The 18,153-nt window shown below is 41.5% G+C and overlaps 1 protein-coding gene across 1 annotated transcript; it reads right to left on the bottom strand.

Annotated features, from left to right (window-relative positions):
* Positions 1 to 777: 777 nt before the first annotated feature.
* Positions 778 to 7,465, bottom strand: LOC124115980 (histone H3.3-like). Its single transcript, XM_046477167.2, has 4 exons — positions 7,346 to 7,465; positions 4,734 to 4,897; positions 4,409 to 4,483; positions 778 to 3,837 (listed from the first exon to the last, which is right to left on the bottom strand). The coding sequence occupies exons 1-4, from the start codon at positions 7,422 to 7,424 to the stop codon at positions 3,703 to 3,705; spliced, it is 453 nt and encodes a 150-aa protein (XP_046333123.1). The 5' UTR covers positions 7,425 to 7,465; the 3' UTR covers positions 778 to 3,702.
* Positions 7,466 to 18,153: the final 10,688 nt, after the last annotated feature.

Raw genomic sequence — 18,153 nt, 5'->3', positions numbered from 1 at the left:
TCACACTGCCATCTCATCCTACCAGGTACCCATTCACTGCTGGGTGAACAGAGGCGTAATTCAAACAAAGCCACTTGGCCAAGGACACAACACATGTTGCATGTGCTTCAGTGTGCACAGGGAGATGCCGACATCACTTATACTATAGGCTATGGTGGTGAAAGGGTCCAGGGTATATCCTAATATCCTAATAGAGATGGTGAGGTGAGGTGAGGTGAAATGGGGTTAAACATTGCATTCAAGATTATTGCACTTATATAGCAACGTGCATGCTCGTGTGTGTGAATGCTTGTCCTGGTCCAGACTAATGCCAATTTTATAATGCTAGCCCACTGAGATACCAAGCCGTAGTTCAACATGGATGCCAAACTTAGGCACAGTATAATGACTCCAAGCCTTAATGGCAAGTGCCAGGCATGGTAACAACAAGTACCAAGTACAACTCTTTTGGTATAACACGGCCGGGAATCAAACCCCGGAACTTCCGCTCCCTGGGCCGACATTCTATGACTAGACCACGGATGTGGTCCACAATAGAATAGACATAGAATACACTGAATAGTCAAGGATGTATGTTTGTGTACAGTCTAAGGTCACAAATCCATTACCACAAATCTAAAAATACACAAGTACTTAGATTAACAATATAGTACATTGCCATTCCAAACTCTTAAAATTTAATGTATGGCCAATGTAATAGGCAAAATTATTCCAATCGTTGGTAGGGCTGTGTGTTGACCTGGATTTTGTATTGCAATATATTGCCATACTTTAACCTGTATTGCGATACGTATTGCAACATATTGCCAATTTACATTTTCATGAGTTAATCAGAGTTATACCCTGTATAAATGTCAGATACCATCAAGCTCCTTCCCAGCGTGTGACACCTTCGTTATACTCTCGGTATAGAGAGCTCCATGAACGGGCTGTTGCTGTGAGGAGCTTGATAGTTGCGATGTGTACACGTTAATTAATAGAAAGATCGTCAGAGGCAAGTTGTATCAGAAAGATACTATTTTCTATCTCCATATCGATTAGGTACACATAAATATTATACTTATTTATATTTGCCCCAATATATTGCTATATTTACAAACGTATCGCAATACATATTGCTTAAGATTGCACATATGTTGAAGACATTAAGTGAGTGAGTGAGTTGGGTTTAACGCTGCGTTTTACAGTATTACAGTTATATTGCGGCGGGTCAGCTTAATGTGGGAGAAAAGCCCAAAGTGATGCACGTCTCAGACCTCAGTGAAACCTACGAGCACGGGTATGGTGCTGACAAACCTAGAAACCTAATCAGGGCAAACCGGGATTCCAACCCATAATCATAGGTTTCTGGCGTACCAATACTCCAATACGATACCTCTCTGCAAACCCTGAGCAACCTTTGCCTGCCTAATTGACAATTATTTGAACAATATGGCATTTGCACTTTGCAGTTGGACATCCCAGGTTGTATTTGTTTTCGAGATAGAGAAAAAAGATATGCTTGTCTGAATGCTTTGCTCACTCGGAGCGAGAGTTTACAAGCCACAAGCTGAGTGGCTGATTAGAAAGTTCACCTGAAGAGAGGGTCCTCAGGTCTTCGTGCAGAGCTATCGTATTGGAGTAAAGATAGGACTTTAATGAGACTGACATCATAGCGAAGTCAGCCACAGCAAACCCACTTGTGAACCTCAAGAGGGACAATGTTATTGTTTATGTGAGTAAGCAAGTAACTTAGCAACATTACAGCAATATCACAGCGGGGACATCAGAAAAGGGCTTCACACACTGCACCCATGATAGGAAACACTTCAACCACTGAGCTACCCCCTACTCCTGTTGTTTATGTGAATAACAAACACTGGCTATAATAAACTGACTCCTTGGAGTTTATATCTGGAGTTGAGTGCATTTCAGAGTGTTTGGTATTATCAATTCTTCATGTTGAAGGAAAGTTGAAATTTGAAACTGTTTTTTAACCTGACAAAAAATATATAACACCAATACATTTCCCACTATACACTTGGCCTCCAACCAAGAAAGCACCCTTTCAGAATAAACCCAGAGACAACCGTAGCATTGTACCACAATCAGTCTTCAGTTAATGACAATAGTTAGTGTATCAGCATTGGTGTGGCATTTATGCGTGGAAAAATCCTGTTTCAGACATCAGGGGAGATCACTCTGTTTTTCCAAGCCTTGCCCGGGAAGGGGAGGGGGGGTCAAAGCTACCAGATAGAAAAATAAGACGGTCCTGAGAAACCTATTCTAGTGTAGAAAATATTTGCAAGGTTGAAAAAAGCAGACTAAGTCAATTTGTACAGCTTTTGTAATCTATTGCTTTATCGACAAATGCTAAAACGACTTCTGTATGTTGGGAGTACTGTTTGTACAGAATTTCACAAAATTCAGCGGCCTTTTCAAGGCTCTCTAACCAAAACACATGGCAATGCATACAACCTTACAAATACCACTCGGTCATTTACAGCTCTATGGCTAATAATTTACTAACTAGATTGTATACAGATACAAAATTCAGAGTTCTCAACACATTCACATTTTTTTCAATGCATGAAAGTATTTATTTCTTTATAATTTTCCAGATTCTGATTGGTGAGCATGGTGAGGAAATTCAAGGCCTTTTTCAATACACATCACCCATTTTCAAGGCAGAATCTCAATTCAAGGCCTAAAGCCTGTGTGAACTTTGTACTAACAAAGTCTTTGGCCAAATTTCTGTAAGTACTTGGATCATGGGTAAACATACCCAAACCTTTCAGAAAGTGGAAAGAAATAATTTTGTCTCTTTATACTTTCACAGGTCATGCAGAGTTCTTTTTCACCAAAGGGGCGGATGTAAAACCGTGGGGTTCTTCACCAAATAGTTTGTTGGTTGTTTAACGCCGCACTCAGCAATATTCCAGCCATATGGCCGCGGTCTGTAAATAATCGAGTCTGGACCTGGCTATCCAGAGATGGACATCATGAGCATCGGACCACGCAATTGGGACCGATGACATGCATCAATCAAGCCAGCGAGCCTGATGAGCCGATCCCGTTAGTCACCTCTTATAACAAGCATGGGTTGCTGAAGACCTATTCTACCCCGGATTTCACGGATGCAGCTACCAGTCAGAGGGGTGGACAAGAAAGCCAGTACTGTGTAGTTTATGTCCAGTACATAGAAAATATTAAATGGTGATTTGTTCAGTATTATTCTTTTGCCCAAAAACCGGGTCCTGCCAAATTAGTGAGTAGATATACTTCATGCCAGTCAGCAAAATTCCAGCTATTTCATGGCAACCTGTAAATAAACAATTGGTTGATGGAACCAGCAACTATCCATACTTTCAGGGCATGATGACATGAAATCATCAATGCCACCCATTGCGGACACCCAGTTTTCAGTACCCTAACGACAAACGCGGGCTGTGACCTTAGCGACTAGTTCAAGCCCAGCTAATAGTTGTCGAAGGAAGATACGACAATCATACCAATAAGATCTTACTGCAAAACAGGTACAAGACACATACAGGAGATTCATGACGACAACTAAATCAGATATTAGTGATTTGATTCCTCCACTGTGTACTTCATGGCACTCGAACAATCTTTCACAGGAAGAAAACGCTTAAGACGGTTTTATCAAAGTCTCTGTGTGTGAACAGTCACTCCATGTGATAAACATCTTTGGCACTATCTTCACTATGCTGAAAATCGATCCTCTCCCCGAAGCCGCCGAGCTAGCCACATGTCCTTGGGCATGATGGTCACCCGCTTGGCATGGATGGAACACATGAGAGAATCCTCGAACAGGTACACTAGATATGCTTCAGCGGCCTGAAAACAACAACAGGGTATCTTTACTGTGTTCAGGGATGTATCTGGGCCTGCACAGAGGCAGATATTCGGCCCAAAGTCTGCAGCAATTGTCAGTACAAATTCCCAAAGTGGACTTACAAATTTCCCAATTCATGGAGCTATATAACAAATGTTATATTCGGGATAACTCTTTCTTAGTAAAGTACAGATTCTAGTATTTTTTTGCATTGAATTCCCACCGGGATTCGAACCCACATGATGGTCAGTTGGGGAGTGTGGGGATGGGGACTCAACCCAAAAAGGTACTAAATTCTGTACTTTACTAAGAAAGTGATATTCCAAACATAACATTTGTTACATTTGACCATATTTAAATGGTATTATGTATTCATGAAGTGATAGTTAACTAAATTAATCCATGTTATGGCATTGTAGAGGGGACTTGTATTTCACTGATAACAGGACCAATCTAGCTCGTCATCTCATAAGGTGGTATTCTATCTCACAATCATGTTGGGACAATAGGTAATCATTTGGTAAGTACTTTAGGAAGGTTGTTAATTGTTTAACCAATCTCCTGGAATATTACCTCTTGTAGAGCCATAATAGCAGTGGCCTGCCAGTTCAGGGGCTCTCTGAACATATTGCTGGCAATCTCTCGCACCTGAAAACACAGACCCGTTACACATGTACACACAGAGCAGTTGACAGATTTGGATATTCAGATTTGACAGATTCAGAAATGACCTACGGGCTTTCAGTACTGAGTATTGAACGCCTTCTCATTTTCAATGAGGCTAAAAAAAATAATAGTCTTGGTTCTCAGGCACTGCCCACATCATCATAAAGTTCATTGCATGTTTCTATTTTGTTTCCAGCAGTTACTTCCATGCAACTAGCCCTGATATTCTCACCACCCGAGAGAAGGGTAACTTCCTGATGAGTAGATCTGTTGACTTCTGGAACTTCCTTATCTCCATCAACGCCTTGGTGCCTGGCCTGTATCGCCGCTTGCGGGGGCTCTGTCCTCCTGGGCTCCTGTCGCCCTTCTTGGAGTGGCCTCCCTTTTTCCCACTCCCTGTTAAAAGAAACAAAACTCAAGTTTTGGGGAAGTTCTTTATTACTCATGGATATAACCATTTTTCACCTTGAATCTATTAACTGGTATATTTCTTACAATTATAACGTTTTCATGCTTAATCATGTGTCTGAAGGTAATTCAGCCAGATGTGATTACCTCCCTTGAACATACGGCTTGACTACTTCCAACCCATTTCTCCAGATTTGATCTTTTTTCACGACCTTGTTACACATGAAAGTTTGGAGTTATACCAGTATTATTATAATCAACATACAAGCTCTGCAGTTAGCAAATGAAACGACCCTACATTATGTAAGAATTTTGAAACATTAATCCCTCTCTAAGTCAAGATTACTGTTGTTCCTTTTCAAAATGAATATTCTATTTCTTTCTTTTTTAAGGTGAGTTTACACTTCGTTTGAAAGATGATGAATGTGTAAAATCAGGTCTGAAATGCTCTAGTTAAGTTCCAACAGAGTTATGGAAATTGACCCCCTCGAAAAACTATTAACAAGAGGTCACTCAAACTTTTTTGTGTTTCTTGTTTAACGTCATACTCAGCAGTATTCCATCTATATGACTGTGGTGTGTAACCAATCCAGTCTGGACCAGACTGTACAGCGATTGATATGGTGAGCAATGATCCACACCAATTGGGTATGATGACATGCAAAGAACCAAGTCACTGAGCCTCCCCAACTGATCCATTTAGTAAACTCTTCCAACTAGCATAGGTTGCTGAGGACCTATTCTTACCAGGAATCCCCACGAGGTTCATTTGCTAATGCTAATAAAGAATGTGTTGCTTCTTGAGCCAATTAGATGTATTCCAAAAATGTTCAGCTTCAGTTCAGCTTCTTTATTTGGAAAACACAGACCACACTTATTCCTTTGATGAAACTCCCTTATGGGTGTAGATCAATCTCACTGAAATCAAATCTTAGTTCTGGCAACAGCTAAAAAAAGATCAGAGGACATTCCTATAAGGGAACAATCTTTTGTGAACTTTGACTGATCAATGAAATAACTAATAAGTCAACATTAGCCAGTCAGAAAGCTGCTTTCTCGAGCTTTACAGTGCTTGTTTCAAACTTGCGACTTCCATTCCTGGCAACGCTTTGAAAAATATGGATTCAAAATTTTATAGCTGAACAAAATAAATTCTGGGGTGTCTAATCATGCTAACAGATGGTTGATATTGTATGGCAGTACTTCCAACGGGCTTTGGAAAGTCTCTTCCGTTTTCAATCTGCATCCCATTGAAGCGAGAGAATGTAAAGCCCGTAACTGTCTTTCAGAATACCATGTCTTAATTTTTTCGAGGTTGCATCATAACATAATACATTACGCTGGTTACTTTCCCGATCTGGTCAGAGACGCTCTGATTGGTCGGATGAAAGGTCGTTCTGACGTGAACCTCAGATCTTTGTTTATCTGCAGCGAAACTGAGATCTGATTTTAATGAGATGGGGTGTAGGTGCCAAATGACACAGAGTGAAAATATCCACAACAATATGGTGGTAAGGACTACATATGAAACTTGAAATCAAATATGCATCCTTCGCCCATTCATACAATTTAAAAACCTTGATGCTGATTCACTGCCCAGAGAGAGCTGACACGACCTACTGTGGTGGGGTGCCCAGATCTTCAAGCAGAATGGTATCGTAATAAGCAAAAGATCTGATTATAATATATTGGGTCTCCAGAAACCTTTATGCTTTTTGTTGGTTAGTAACTTGGTGTCTTGGATGAACGTATGTGTCATCATACCTGGGAGGGGGGGGGGCGCGGGTGGCCCTTTCGTCTAAGGCACCACAATTCGATGTGCAGAGTTGCCTCCCTTGGGCACACCAGAAACCTGTGATTGGGGGTTCGAATCCCGGTTCACCTCAATTATGTTTCTAGGTTTGTCAGCACCATATCCATGCTTGTTGGTTTCACCGAAGTGGTTAACGTCTGAGACCTGCATCACTTTGGGCTTTCCTCCCACATTAAGCTGACACGCCATGATATAACTGGAATACTGTTAAAAGCGGCGTTAAACCCAATTCACTCACTGTCTGGCCCAGAGTCGATTATTTACAGGGCGCTGTCATTTAGCTGGAATATTGACGAGTGTGGCATTAAACAACAGAGAAACCTAAAGAAGATCATAGTATTTCGCACGTTTGGAGAGTCTCATTATGTGTTATTGTTAACGAAAAGGACGATGTTTGAGCAGAATGAGTTACTCACTGCTAAGTTGATTCCGTCCGCGCAAAGACCTTGGGGCAGACATTCATTCATGGTACTAACTGTGGCAATTAAAAGCACGAACAACTTTACGATATGTATAAATGATTGACTTTATCAGTGATAGTTGACACCCTGGTTGCAGTCCTAATCTATAATTATGTAGCAACGGTGTCATAGAACACATCCTATTCGGACAGTTTCACAAACCATCATCGTCCCCCGGAGTTCGTCGTGCAGGCGATGGTTGTTTTCTCTTTCTGGAGGAACTTTGGCTTATTCTGGGCATGTTGTCTGTTTCATGACAGCATCATTTGAATGAACCGCTTCCGGTTATTTGGAAATTAAAAAGTTAGATTGGTATTAAAACGGAAAAGAATCTCTTACGCTCGGGTAATCTATGCGACTGTGCAGCAGCTTATGTGTTATATTTGTGAGTATTATCTTTCTCAACGATGACTTTTCATTAATAGTTTTCTTACATATCTTAATTTGAACTCGCAGCTATAGATCTACACATTTTATGGTCAAAAGAGTAGATCTAGTACTTATCAGCTCATGGGAGAATAGAAGTTTCATTGTTAAATGGAACTGTATCTGTGCCTAGGATCCAAACTATTCTTTCGATATGTTTTGTTTTATTCGTTTCATTCATAGTTTCTAATATTGTGTTTAGTTCCTAGACTGGTACACTGTCTACCGACTGCACATGGTAGTGCAGCGAGAAGCGCAAGCGCTCTAGGACAAGTCAAACCAGTCTAGTTTAGTTCCACTTGTTCTAGTTATCTCCCTTCCACTAACCAAGAACCAAGCTCCTTCCCAGCGCGTGACACCTTCGTTACACTCTCGGTAACATCGCTGCCACCAGTGTGGGCGCGGCCATTTCAAGAATCTTGAAATTTGCCCTCCAACCCCATATGTAGTAACGTTTATACTTTTGTTTATGTCTTTGGGAATGCAATCATATTTCAATTTGAAAAGGTTTACGACTGACCATGTTTGCCAGATGAATTTACTTTGTTGTTTTGATAATCAGATTGGTTCGAGATTGCAGACTAACGGAAAATCAACCAACTTCTCCCTTACATTCTTACTATATCAATAACACGATAGTTTTAATGAAACAGAAATTCAAATTGACAAACGAAGAAAGTAATTTAGCTGCGATAAGTGTATTCGGCGTCACGACAGTCGTCACCTGTTTGTAAACATAACGGTCATTCGGTTGCGAGTTCAACTCCAAGCATGGTTGTGGCCACCTATTCACAGTGGAGAGTTTTGACTGGTGGCAGCGATAGTATAGAGAGCTCCGGGAACGTACTATCGCTGTGAGGAGCTTGAACCAAGAACATCACAAGAGACATGAAATATCGCGCGAAGTTTCGTAAAATGTATTTGATAACTACTTTCACAGAGATCTTAATATTTATTGCACAATACAATTCTCTCTTCTAATTTTTGTTTTCCTGATGCTGATTTCATGTGATATAGAGCTGGCTAGTCTTGATTTTATATGATCTGGATTGGTTTTGGTTTCATCAAATACATATATCCCACAGTCATGGTGCAGGACTACGGGGTCAGACCCTGAATAGATCACGGAAAAAAACTATTTATTTGTCAAATAAGTGAGTGAGTTGTGACTAACTACATTTTGAACATAACAGCTTTGTGTAGGAGGAACGCTTAAAGACCAAGATTCGGAATCAAGGAAAATCTGGGAATGAGGAATCTGCATTTAGGAAGGTGGTATAAAATATACATTAATTTCTAACTCACATTGCATGATACACATACATGGACAAATTTCGTACGACATCAATGTTAACTCAAGATTTTAGAGAGACAAATTTGTCGATATTTGGACGAACATAAAACTGCCTTTTTAAATATTTATTTCTCAGATTATCGTATCCTGTATTTTCATAGATTAACGTTTGAGCGTTAGTATGCGATTAGAAAAGCTTATGATGATAACATTTACTGGACTATAAAAGGAATGGTGTAAGCCCCAAGCCTCGGCGGGTTAATGATCCGCAATTCCTATCTAATTATTCAGTTTATTAATAATTTTCATAAAGTAAAGTAATCATATGAAATGTCATTTCTGAAGCGAAATTCATTGAGGTGTTTACTGTTTAGATGAAGTGTAGTGTCAGGAGGGATGGGTGAGCAGGCGAGGTTCATCGCGAACAATGGATGACATCATATAATATATCTGCCATTTTTATCGCTCGGGTTTTAAATGTCGGAAGTGTTTTATCATTCACTTGAAAAACAATCGTCAATTGTACAACATTCTGGTTGGCCATTAGGAAATTAACAACGGGCCTCAAATAAACGCGATCTAATATTACGTCGGTGTGAACAAGCAAACGCCCAACCGCGTATTAGAGGAAATCCGGTATGTATCACTTTCTCACTCGGACGTGGCTGTAACCTGGTCACAGTCTATTATACAGACCTGAAACAAATATATGCAATACAGCCCACATAAGTCTATAATAGTAAGCAAGTCTAGAAAACAAGGAGAGTCTTTGAGCTTCTTTTTTATTATATTTTCCAAGGATAATTTTATTTCTGATTTTTTTCCTGTGAAATATATTCATTTCAGAGACTAGCTGTTAGTCTAGCCCGGTTGGTGCTTCAGTACTGAGGTTAAGCTCAGACGCCAGGTCTGCGCGGAATGTACGAAGCGGTCGTAAAATATACCAGTCCTAGTCGTGTTTGGTCGATGAACTGTCACCGTTCTACAGCGACAGTATGGACACACACACACGAACGCACGCACGCACGCACGCACGCACGCACACACACATCTTTATTCATTTATAGTAAACATGATAAACACTAAACAGAGAAATGTGACACTTTGAGGGACACAATATTTTGCCTCAAGTCTGTCACCATAGGGGGCACGGGTGGCCCAGTCGTCCAAGGCGCCGCGTTTCGCTGTGCAGAGTTGCGTCCCTTGGGCACGCCAGAAACCTATGATTGTGGGTTCGAATCCCGGTTCGCCCCGATTATGTTTCTAGGTTTGTCAGCACCATACCCGTGCTCGTGGGTTTCACCGAAGTGGTAAACGTCTGAGACCTGCATCACTTTGGGCTTTCCTCCCACATTAAGCTGATACGCCATGATATAAATGGAATACTGTTAAAAGCGGCGTAAAAACCCAACTCACTCACTCACACTGTCACCATAACATTTCATCAATGGTTGACACTTAAAATTTTGATTGACTTCATTACTAAGACGTGGTATATCTGCGGCGGCGGGGTAGCCTAGTGGTTAAAGCGTCGAAAGCCCGGGTTCTATTCCCTACATGGGAACAATGTGTGAAGCCCATTTCTGGTGTCTACCGTCGTGATATTGCTGGAACATTGCTAAAAGCGGCGTAAAACATACTCACTCACTCATGGTTTATTTAACTAGCAAAGACCACGAGCCGCATCTTCAAAAGTCAGTCAAGAGCAAGTTAAGCTGGAATGGTATCTGGCCTCTAAGTTAATGTTAAAACACGGAAGACCACAGACTGTGACGAAGCTGATTCGAGCTATATTCAATGGCTGCTGAAATCAACACTTGTGAATGCGAAGTGTGTCTTGTTGATTAGGAAAGCTTTGACATACAAATAAAAGAAAATGACAAACTAAAAGCCAATCTGACCACATATAACGTATAAAGTATTTATGTTTTTACTGCTTACACATATGCTTGAATATTCATTTGAACCCAAAGTGATATAATGCACCGCGCAGAGTTGCGTACCTGAGTAATGCCAGGATCTGCTGATTCTGTTGAATCCAAAATTCGCCCGATTGTGCGACGTGGTTCTCCTGCACCAGACCAATCAATGCTTGTGGGTTTCACTTGAATGGTAACCATCTACGACCTGCATCATTTAAAGCTTTCTCTAAAATGTAAGCTGACACGCGTCGATGTCACTACCATGCATATAAGGTGGCGTCAACCCGACTCACTCACGAACTATAACCTCGATTTGGATTTAAAATAATGAAACAAGTATGACAATACATGAGGATTGAATGGTAGGAATTGTGATTCAAACACAAGCAATGAGGATTGAATGGTAGGAATTGTGATTCAAACACAAGCAATGAGTATTGATTGGTAGGAATTGTGATTCAAACACAAGCAATGAGGATTGAATGGTAGGAATTGTGATTCAAACACAAGCAATGAGTATTGATTGGTAGGAATTGTGATTCAAACACAAGCAATGAGTATTGATTGGTAGGAATTGGTGATTCAAACACAAGCAATGAGGATTGAATGGTAGGAATTGGGGATTCAAACACAAGCAATGAGGATTGAATGGTAGGAATTGGTGATTCAAACACAAGCAATGAGGATTGATTGGTAGGAATTGGGGATTAAAACACAAGCAATGGGGATTGAATGGTAGGAATTGGGGATTCAAACACAAGCAATGAGGATTGATTGGTAGGAATTGGGGATTCAAACACAAGCAATGAGGATTGAATGGTACGAATTGGTGATTCAAACACAAGCAATGAGGATTGATTGGTAGGAATTGGGGATTCAAACAAAAGCAATGAGGATTGATTGGTAGGAATTGGTGATTCAAACACAAGCAATGAATATTGATTGGTAGGAATTGGGGATTAAAACACAAGCAATGAGGATTGAATAGTAGGAATTGGTGATTCAAACACAAGCAATGAGTATTGATTGGTAGGAATTGGTGATTCAAACACAAGCAATGAATATTGATTGGTAGGAATTGGGGATTCAAACACAAGCAATGAGGATTGAATGGTAGGAATTGGGGATTCAAACACAAGCAATGAGCATTGAATGGTAGGAATTGGGGATTCAAACACAAGCAATGAGGATTGAATGGTAGGAATTGGGGATTCAAACACAAGCAATGAGGATTGAATGGTAGGAATTGGGGATTCAAACACAAGCAATGAGGATTGAATGGTAGGAATTAGTGATTCAAACACAAGCAATGAGTATTGATTGGTAGGAATTGGGGATTCAAACACAAGCAATGAGGATTGATTGGTAGGAATTGGGGATTCAAACACAAGCAATGAGGATTGAATGGTAGGAATTGGGGATTCAAACACAAGCAATGAGGATTGAATGGTACGAATTGGGGATTCAAACACAAGCAATGAGGATTGAATGGTAGGAACTAGGGATTCAAACAAAAGAAATGGGGATTGAATGGTACGAATTGGGGATTCAAACACAAGCAATGAGGATTGAATGGTAGGAATTGGGGATTCAAACACAAGCAATGAGGATTGAATGGTAGGAACTAGGGATTCAAACACAAGCAATGAGGATTGAATGGTAGGAATTGGGGATTCAAACACAAGCAATGAGGATTGATTGGAAGGAATTGGGGATTCAAACACAAGCAATGAGGATTGAATGGTAGGAATTGGGGATTCAAACACAAGCAATGAGGATTGAATGGTAGGAACTAGGGATTCAAACACAAGAAATGGGGATTGAATGGTAGGAATTGGGGATTCAAACACAAGCAATGAGGATTGAATGGTAGGAATTGGGGATTCAAACACAAGCAATGAGGATTGAATGGTAGGAACTAGGGATTCAAACACAAGCAATGAGGATTGATTGGTAGGAATTGGGGATTCAAACACAAGCAATGAGGATTGAATGGTAGGAATTGGGGATTCAAACACAAGCAATGAGGATTGAATGGTACGAATTGGGGATTCAAACACAAGCAATGAGGATTGAATGGTAGGAACTAGGGATTCAAACACAAGAAATGGGGATTGAATGGTACGAATTGGGGATTCAAACACAAGCAATGAGGATTGAATGGTAGGAATTGGGGATTCAAACACAAGAAATGGGGATTGAATGGTACGAATTGGGGATTCAAACACAAGAAATGGGGATTGAATGGTAGGAATTGGTGATTCAAACACAAGCAATGAGGATTGAATGGTAGGAATTGGTGATTCAAACACAAGCAATGAGTATTGATTGGTAGGAATTGGTGATTCAAACACAAGCAATGAGGATTGATTGGTAGGAATTGGGGATTCAAACACAAGCAATGAGGATTGAATGGTACGAATTGGGGATTCAAACACAAGCAATGAGGATTGAATGGTAGGAATTGGGGATTCAAACACAAGCAATGAGGATTGATTGGAAGGAATTGGGGATTCAAACACAAGCAATGAGGATTGAATGGTAGGAATTGGGGATTCAAACACAAGCAATGAGGATTGAATGGTAGGAACTAGGGATTCAAACACAAGAAATGGGGATTGAATGGTACGAATTGGTGATTCAAACACAAGCAATGAGGATTGAATGGTAGGAATTGGGGATTCAAACACAAGAAATGGGGATTGAATGGTACGAATTGGGGATTCAAACACAAGAAATGGGGATTGAATGGTAGGAATTGGGGATTCAAACACAAGCAATGAGGATTGAATGGTAGGAATTGGGGATTCAAACACAAGCAATGAGTATTGATTGGTAGGAATTGGGGATTCAAACACAAGCAATGAGGATTGAATGGTACGAATTGGGGATTCAAACACAAGCAATGAGGATTGAATGGTAGGAATTGGGGATTCAAACACAAGCAATGAGGATTGAATGGTAGGAATTGGGGATTCAAACACAAGCAATGAGGATTGAATGGTAGGAATTGGGGATTCAAACACAAGCAATGAGGATTGAATGGTAGGAATTGGGGATTCAAACACAAGCAATGAGTATTGATTGGTAGAAATTGGGGATTCAAACACAAGCAATGAGGATGGAATGGTAGGAACTAGGGATTCAAACACAAGAAATGGGGATTGAATGGTACGAATTGGGGATTCAAACACAAGCAATGAGGATTGAATGGTACGAATTGGGGATTCAAACACAAGCAATGAGGATTGAATGGTAGGAACTAGGGATTCAAACACAAGCAATGAGGATTGAATGGTAGGAATTGGTGATTCAAACACAAGCAATGAGGATTGAATGGTAGGAATTGGGGATTCAAACACAAGCAATGAGGATTGAATGGTACGAATTGGGGATTCAAACACAAGCAATGAGGATTGAATGGTAGGAATTGGGGATTCATACACAAAAAAATGGGGATTGCATGGTAGGAATTGGGGATTCAAACACAAGAAATGGGGATTGAATGGTATGGGGGTAAAGAAGAAAGAAAAGAAAAGACCATCTGTCGGGTGCGACTCTGCGTGGATTGTCCTTGCTCATGTTCCGATAGTGTGTGGGTGCTCTCACTATCAACCATTGGTTTGTCCGTGACATTCCTGTGACAATTCTCCAGCGTAATATCGCTTAAATTTCACTCTCACTCACTGAATGTATACATACAAGTTGCATTTGTTACAAAGTTACACAATGAAGGACAAGTTGAACCAGGGTGCACCCCGCACAATTTACGCTTCATTCGAGTGAGGGAGTGAGTGAATGTTGTCTAACGCCGCAGTCAGGAATGTTAATGCTATATCACAGCGAGTTGTAAAACAATGTCTGGACCAGGCAGCCAGTGACTGAAAGCATGAGCAGCGGTCTACGTCAGCGTTTTGTGCTACGTCAGCGTTGTCTGACGTCACACAGTCAGCAACGCAGTCAGTCCCATCACACTGTTTCATCTTCCCTGCCAACAGTGTGAACAAACCGAGTTTGACCCGGATTCCCACATGTGATGCGCTGTTGTCTTGTGTACGTTCGGGTGCATGTGCTTGCGTGCGCGTGCGTGTATGCGCGCGTGCGAGCGTGTGTACATGTGTTTGTGTTTGTGTTTGTGTTTGTGTGCGTGTGTGACAGACAGATTATTTATTTGAGTCTCACCTCGACCATACATTATTTACAGATAATACATACAGTATTCAAATTATGCACAAGCCAACGAGAGACTATGAATATACATGTAAAAGACAAACACAATTTAAAATATTTAAAAGTAAGAAATACATATCATTTGTATAAAAGCTATTATCGTTGTTGGTAATATTAAAAAAAGGTTTTGGCACACAGTGGGTTCATCCAGTTGGTATTGAATAAAAAACACTGAAAGCTTTTTTCTGTATCTGATAACATAATCAAAGTAATGCTTAGACTACCAGCTTCGGTTAAGAGTCCTCCTCAGATCATCGTGCACAACATGCGCTTCATCTTCAACACAATTATTTTGGCACACAGGACACACGCAGTCCATCTTCAGAGGTTCATACCGTCCTGTTTCAAGTCTGATTGGTGCCATCCCATCTAAACTTAGCAAGAACACATCCCGGAATAGTCGACTTTACATAGTGCTCTTACAGTACTCAGGAGTGTGCGTGTGCGTGTGCGTGTGCGTGTGCGTGTAGATGTGCTTGTGCGTGTGTGCGTGTAGATGTGCGTTTGCGTGGCGTGTGCGTGTGTGTACGTGTGCGTGTTCGTGTGCGTGTTCGTGGCGTGTGCGTGTTCGTGTGCGTGTGTGTGCGTGTGCGTGTAGATGTGCGTGTGCGTGGCGTGTTCGTGTGCGTGTTCGTGGCGTGTGCGTGTGTGTGCGTGTTCGTGTGTGTGTGTGCGTGTAGATGTGTGTGTTCGTGGCGTGTGCGTGCGTGTTCGTGTGTGTGTGTGCGTGTAGATGTGCGTGTTCGTGGCGTGTGCGTGTGTGTGTGCGTGTAGATGTGCGTGTTCGTGTGCGTGCGTTTGCGTGTTCGTGTGCGTGTGCGTGTGCGTATCGCGTGCGTGTGCGTGTGCCTGCATGTATATCAGCTAGATAAAGTATGTCAGTTTTAGAGTGCGAGCTGGCCCACTGAGAAGCCATGCCGCAGTTTAACATGGATAACCTCCTCAGTCACAGTACACTGACTCTATAATTTTTAAAAAACTGTTAACATTTCTCAGGATCGACAAAATTAGCACCCGAGGCCATAGTGTGTGGACTAACGCTAGAGGCGGTGCTATGTCAATTGCCGGCCACTTGTTGGTAAGGAAGATTGCAAACTGGATAACTGGGGCACTTTTATCGCGTCATTAGAGCGCCCGTCTGTCAGTGCATGATAAGAGCGGGAGGGGGGGGAGGGAGATTTATCAGCACCCCAGCCGCGAAACAACCACACCGACAGCCTTCTCAACACAGACTCTGACCCCAAGTTCAACAGTTAATGGGAGTGTAATTTCTCGTAAATTCTTTCAAACAGATTAGTGATTATTGGTTAGAATCTAAGTACAAAGTATTAAATTACTTGTTTAATTAAAACGCCTCATTTCACATCCTGGCCTACATTTTCTACCTCCTAAAAAATCGACCTGGGACGACCGGGAGTGTTGAGCACAGGGACTACTCCTGCTTCCCATTCTACGACTACACCGACCACAACCATGAAAAAATAAAGTATTACTGCTGCAACTATGCTGAACACATTATAAACGTAACAATTGCATTTGTGAGTTTCAGCGACGAAGCGTTAATTAAGATCTGCAGTTATGTGGGATCGGCGCAGCTGCTACTGCTAGAGCTGCGTCCGCCAACAAATCTGCTGATGTTACTAATAATACGTCGACTACTACTACGGCTGATGTTACTAATAATGCGTCGAATACCGCTACGACCGAAGTTATTAATAATGCGTCAACCAATGCCGCTCCAGCTACTGCTACGGCCAAAGTTATTAATAATGCGTCAACCAATACCGCTACTGCTACTGCTACGGCCGATGTTACTAATAATGCGTCAACCAATGCCGCTCCAGCTACTGCTACGACCGAAGTTATTAATAATGCGTCAACCAATGCCGCTCCAGCTACTGCTACGGCCGAAGTTATTAATAATGCGTCAACCAATGCCGCTCCAGCTACTGCTACGGCCGGTGTTACTAATAATGCATCGACTACAGGTATTAATAATGCCGCAATTACTGCTACGGTTGCATGAACTAACAATGCTCCTGTGGCTACTGCTACGGCCGATGTTACTAATAATGCGTCAACCAATGCCGCTCCAGCTACTGCTACGGCCGATGTTACTAATAATGCGTCAACCAATGCCGCTACTGCTACGACCGATGTTACTAATAATGCGTCAACCAATGCCGCTACTGCTACTGCTACGGCCGATGCTACTAATAATGCAACGACTACAGGTATTAATAATGCCGCAATTACTGCTACGGTTGCATGAACCAACAATGCTCCTGTGGCTACTGCTACGGCCGATGTTACTAATAATGCGTCAACCAATGCCGCTACAGCTACTGCTACGGCCGATGTTACTAATAATGCGTCAACCAATGCCGCTACTGCTACGACCGATGTTACTAATAATGCGTCAGCCAATGCCGCTACTGCTACTGCTACGGCCGATGCTACTAATAATGCAACGACTACAGGTAGGTCGATGTTATTAATAATGCCGCAATTATGCTAAGGTTCCATGAACCAACAATGCCCATGTGATTACTGCTACGGCCGATGTTACTAATAATGCATCTACCAACAATGCTGCGCCAGCTACTGCTACGACCGGTGTTACTAATAATGTGTCGACTACTGCTACGGCCGAGGTTACGAATAATGCCACGTCTGCGACTACCAACAATGCTTCTACGGCTACTGCTATTGTCGATGTTGCTCATAATGTTCTGGTTACTGCTTCAGCTGCGTCTACTATGCAAACGAATGCTGCAACTACTGCCGTTATTACTCCAAGCATATTGCTGTTACACAATTACTACTATCAATAAAACTTCTACGGATGGACACTATCTCCACCATTGATGTACAGTCGTGCTCTATACCTTGACCTGCTGGTAAAAGGGTTGGTTAAAATTTACTCCCAGAAATGTTATCACATTTTTAAAAATTGTACAAAATAATATAATAAAATCCAAATGGAGCCCAGGACAATGTTTAATGTCAGAGCTGAAGCAATCTAGACTTGCCCAATGATTCTTGACTTGAGCTGAATTCGTTTTATAATTTATTATCTAGGGTCTGGGAGACTAGAA

The sequence above is a fragment of the Haliotis rufescens genome, unplaced genomic scaffold (genome assembly GCF_023055435.1).
Source record: "Haliotis rufescens isolate VD_foot unplaced genomic scaffold, xgHalRufe1.0.p SCAF_8, whole genome shotgun sequence".
NCBI classification, from domain to species: domain Eukaryota; kingdom Metazoa; phylum Mollusca; class Gastropoda; order Lepetellida; family Haliotidae; genus Haliotis; species Haliotis rufescens.
Note: the sequence above shows the minus strand (reverse complement) of the source record. Positions and strands in the feature narration are given on the sequence as shown.

Bases quoted from the DNA above. Each gene is read 5' to 3' on its own strand.
- LOC124115980 (XM_046477167.2), bottom strand. From the start codon at position 7,424: ATGCCCAGAATAAGCCAAAGTTCCTCCAGAAAGAGAAAACAACCATCG. The intron at 4,898-7,345 runs GTTTGTGAAACT...TTCTTTTAACAG, and splicing joins AACTCCGGGGGACGATGATG to GGAGTGGGAAAAAGGGAGGC. The intron at 3,838-4,408 runs GTAATATTCCAG...TGTTGTTTTCAG, and splicing joins CTATTATGGCTCTACAAGAG to GCCGCTGAAGCATATCTAGT.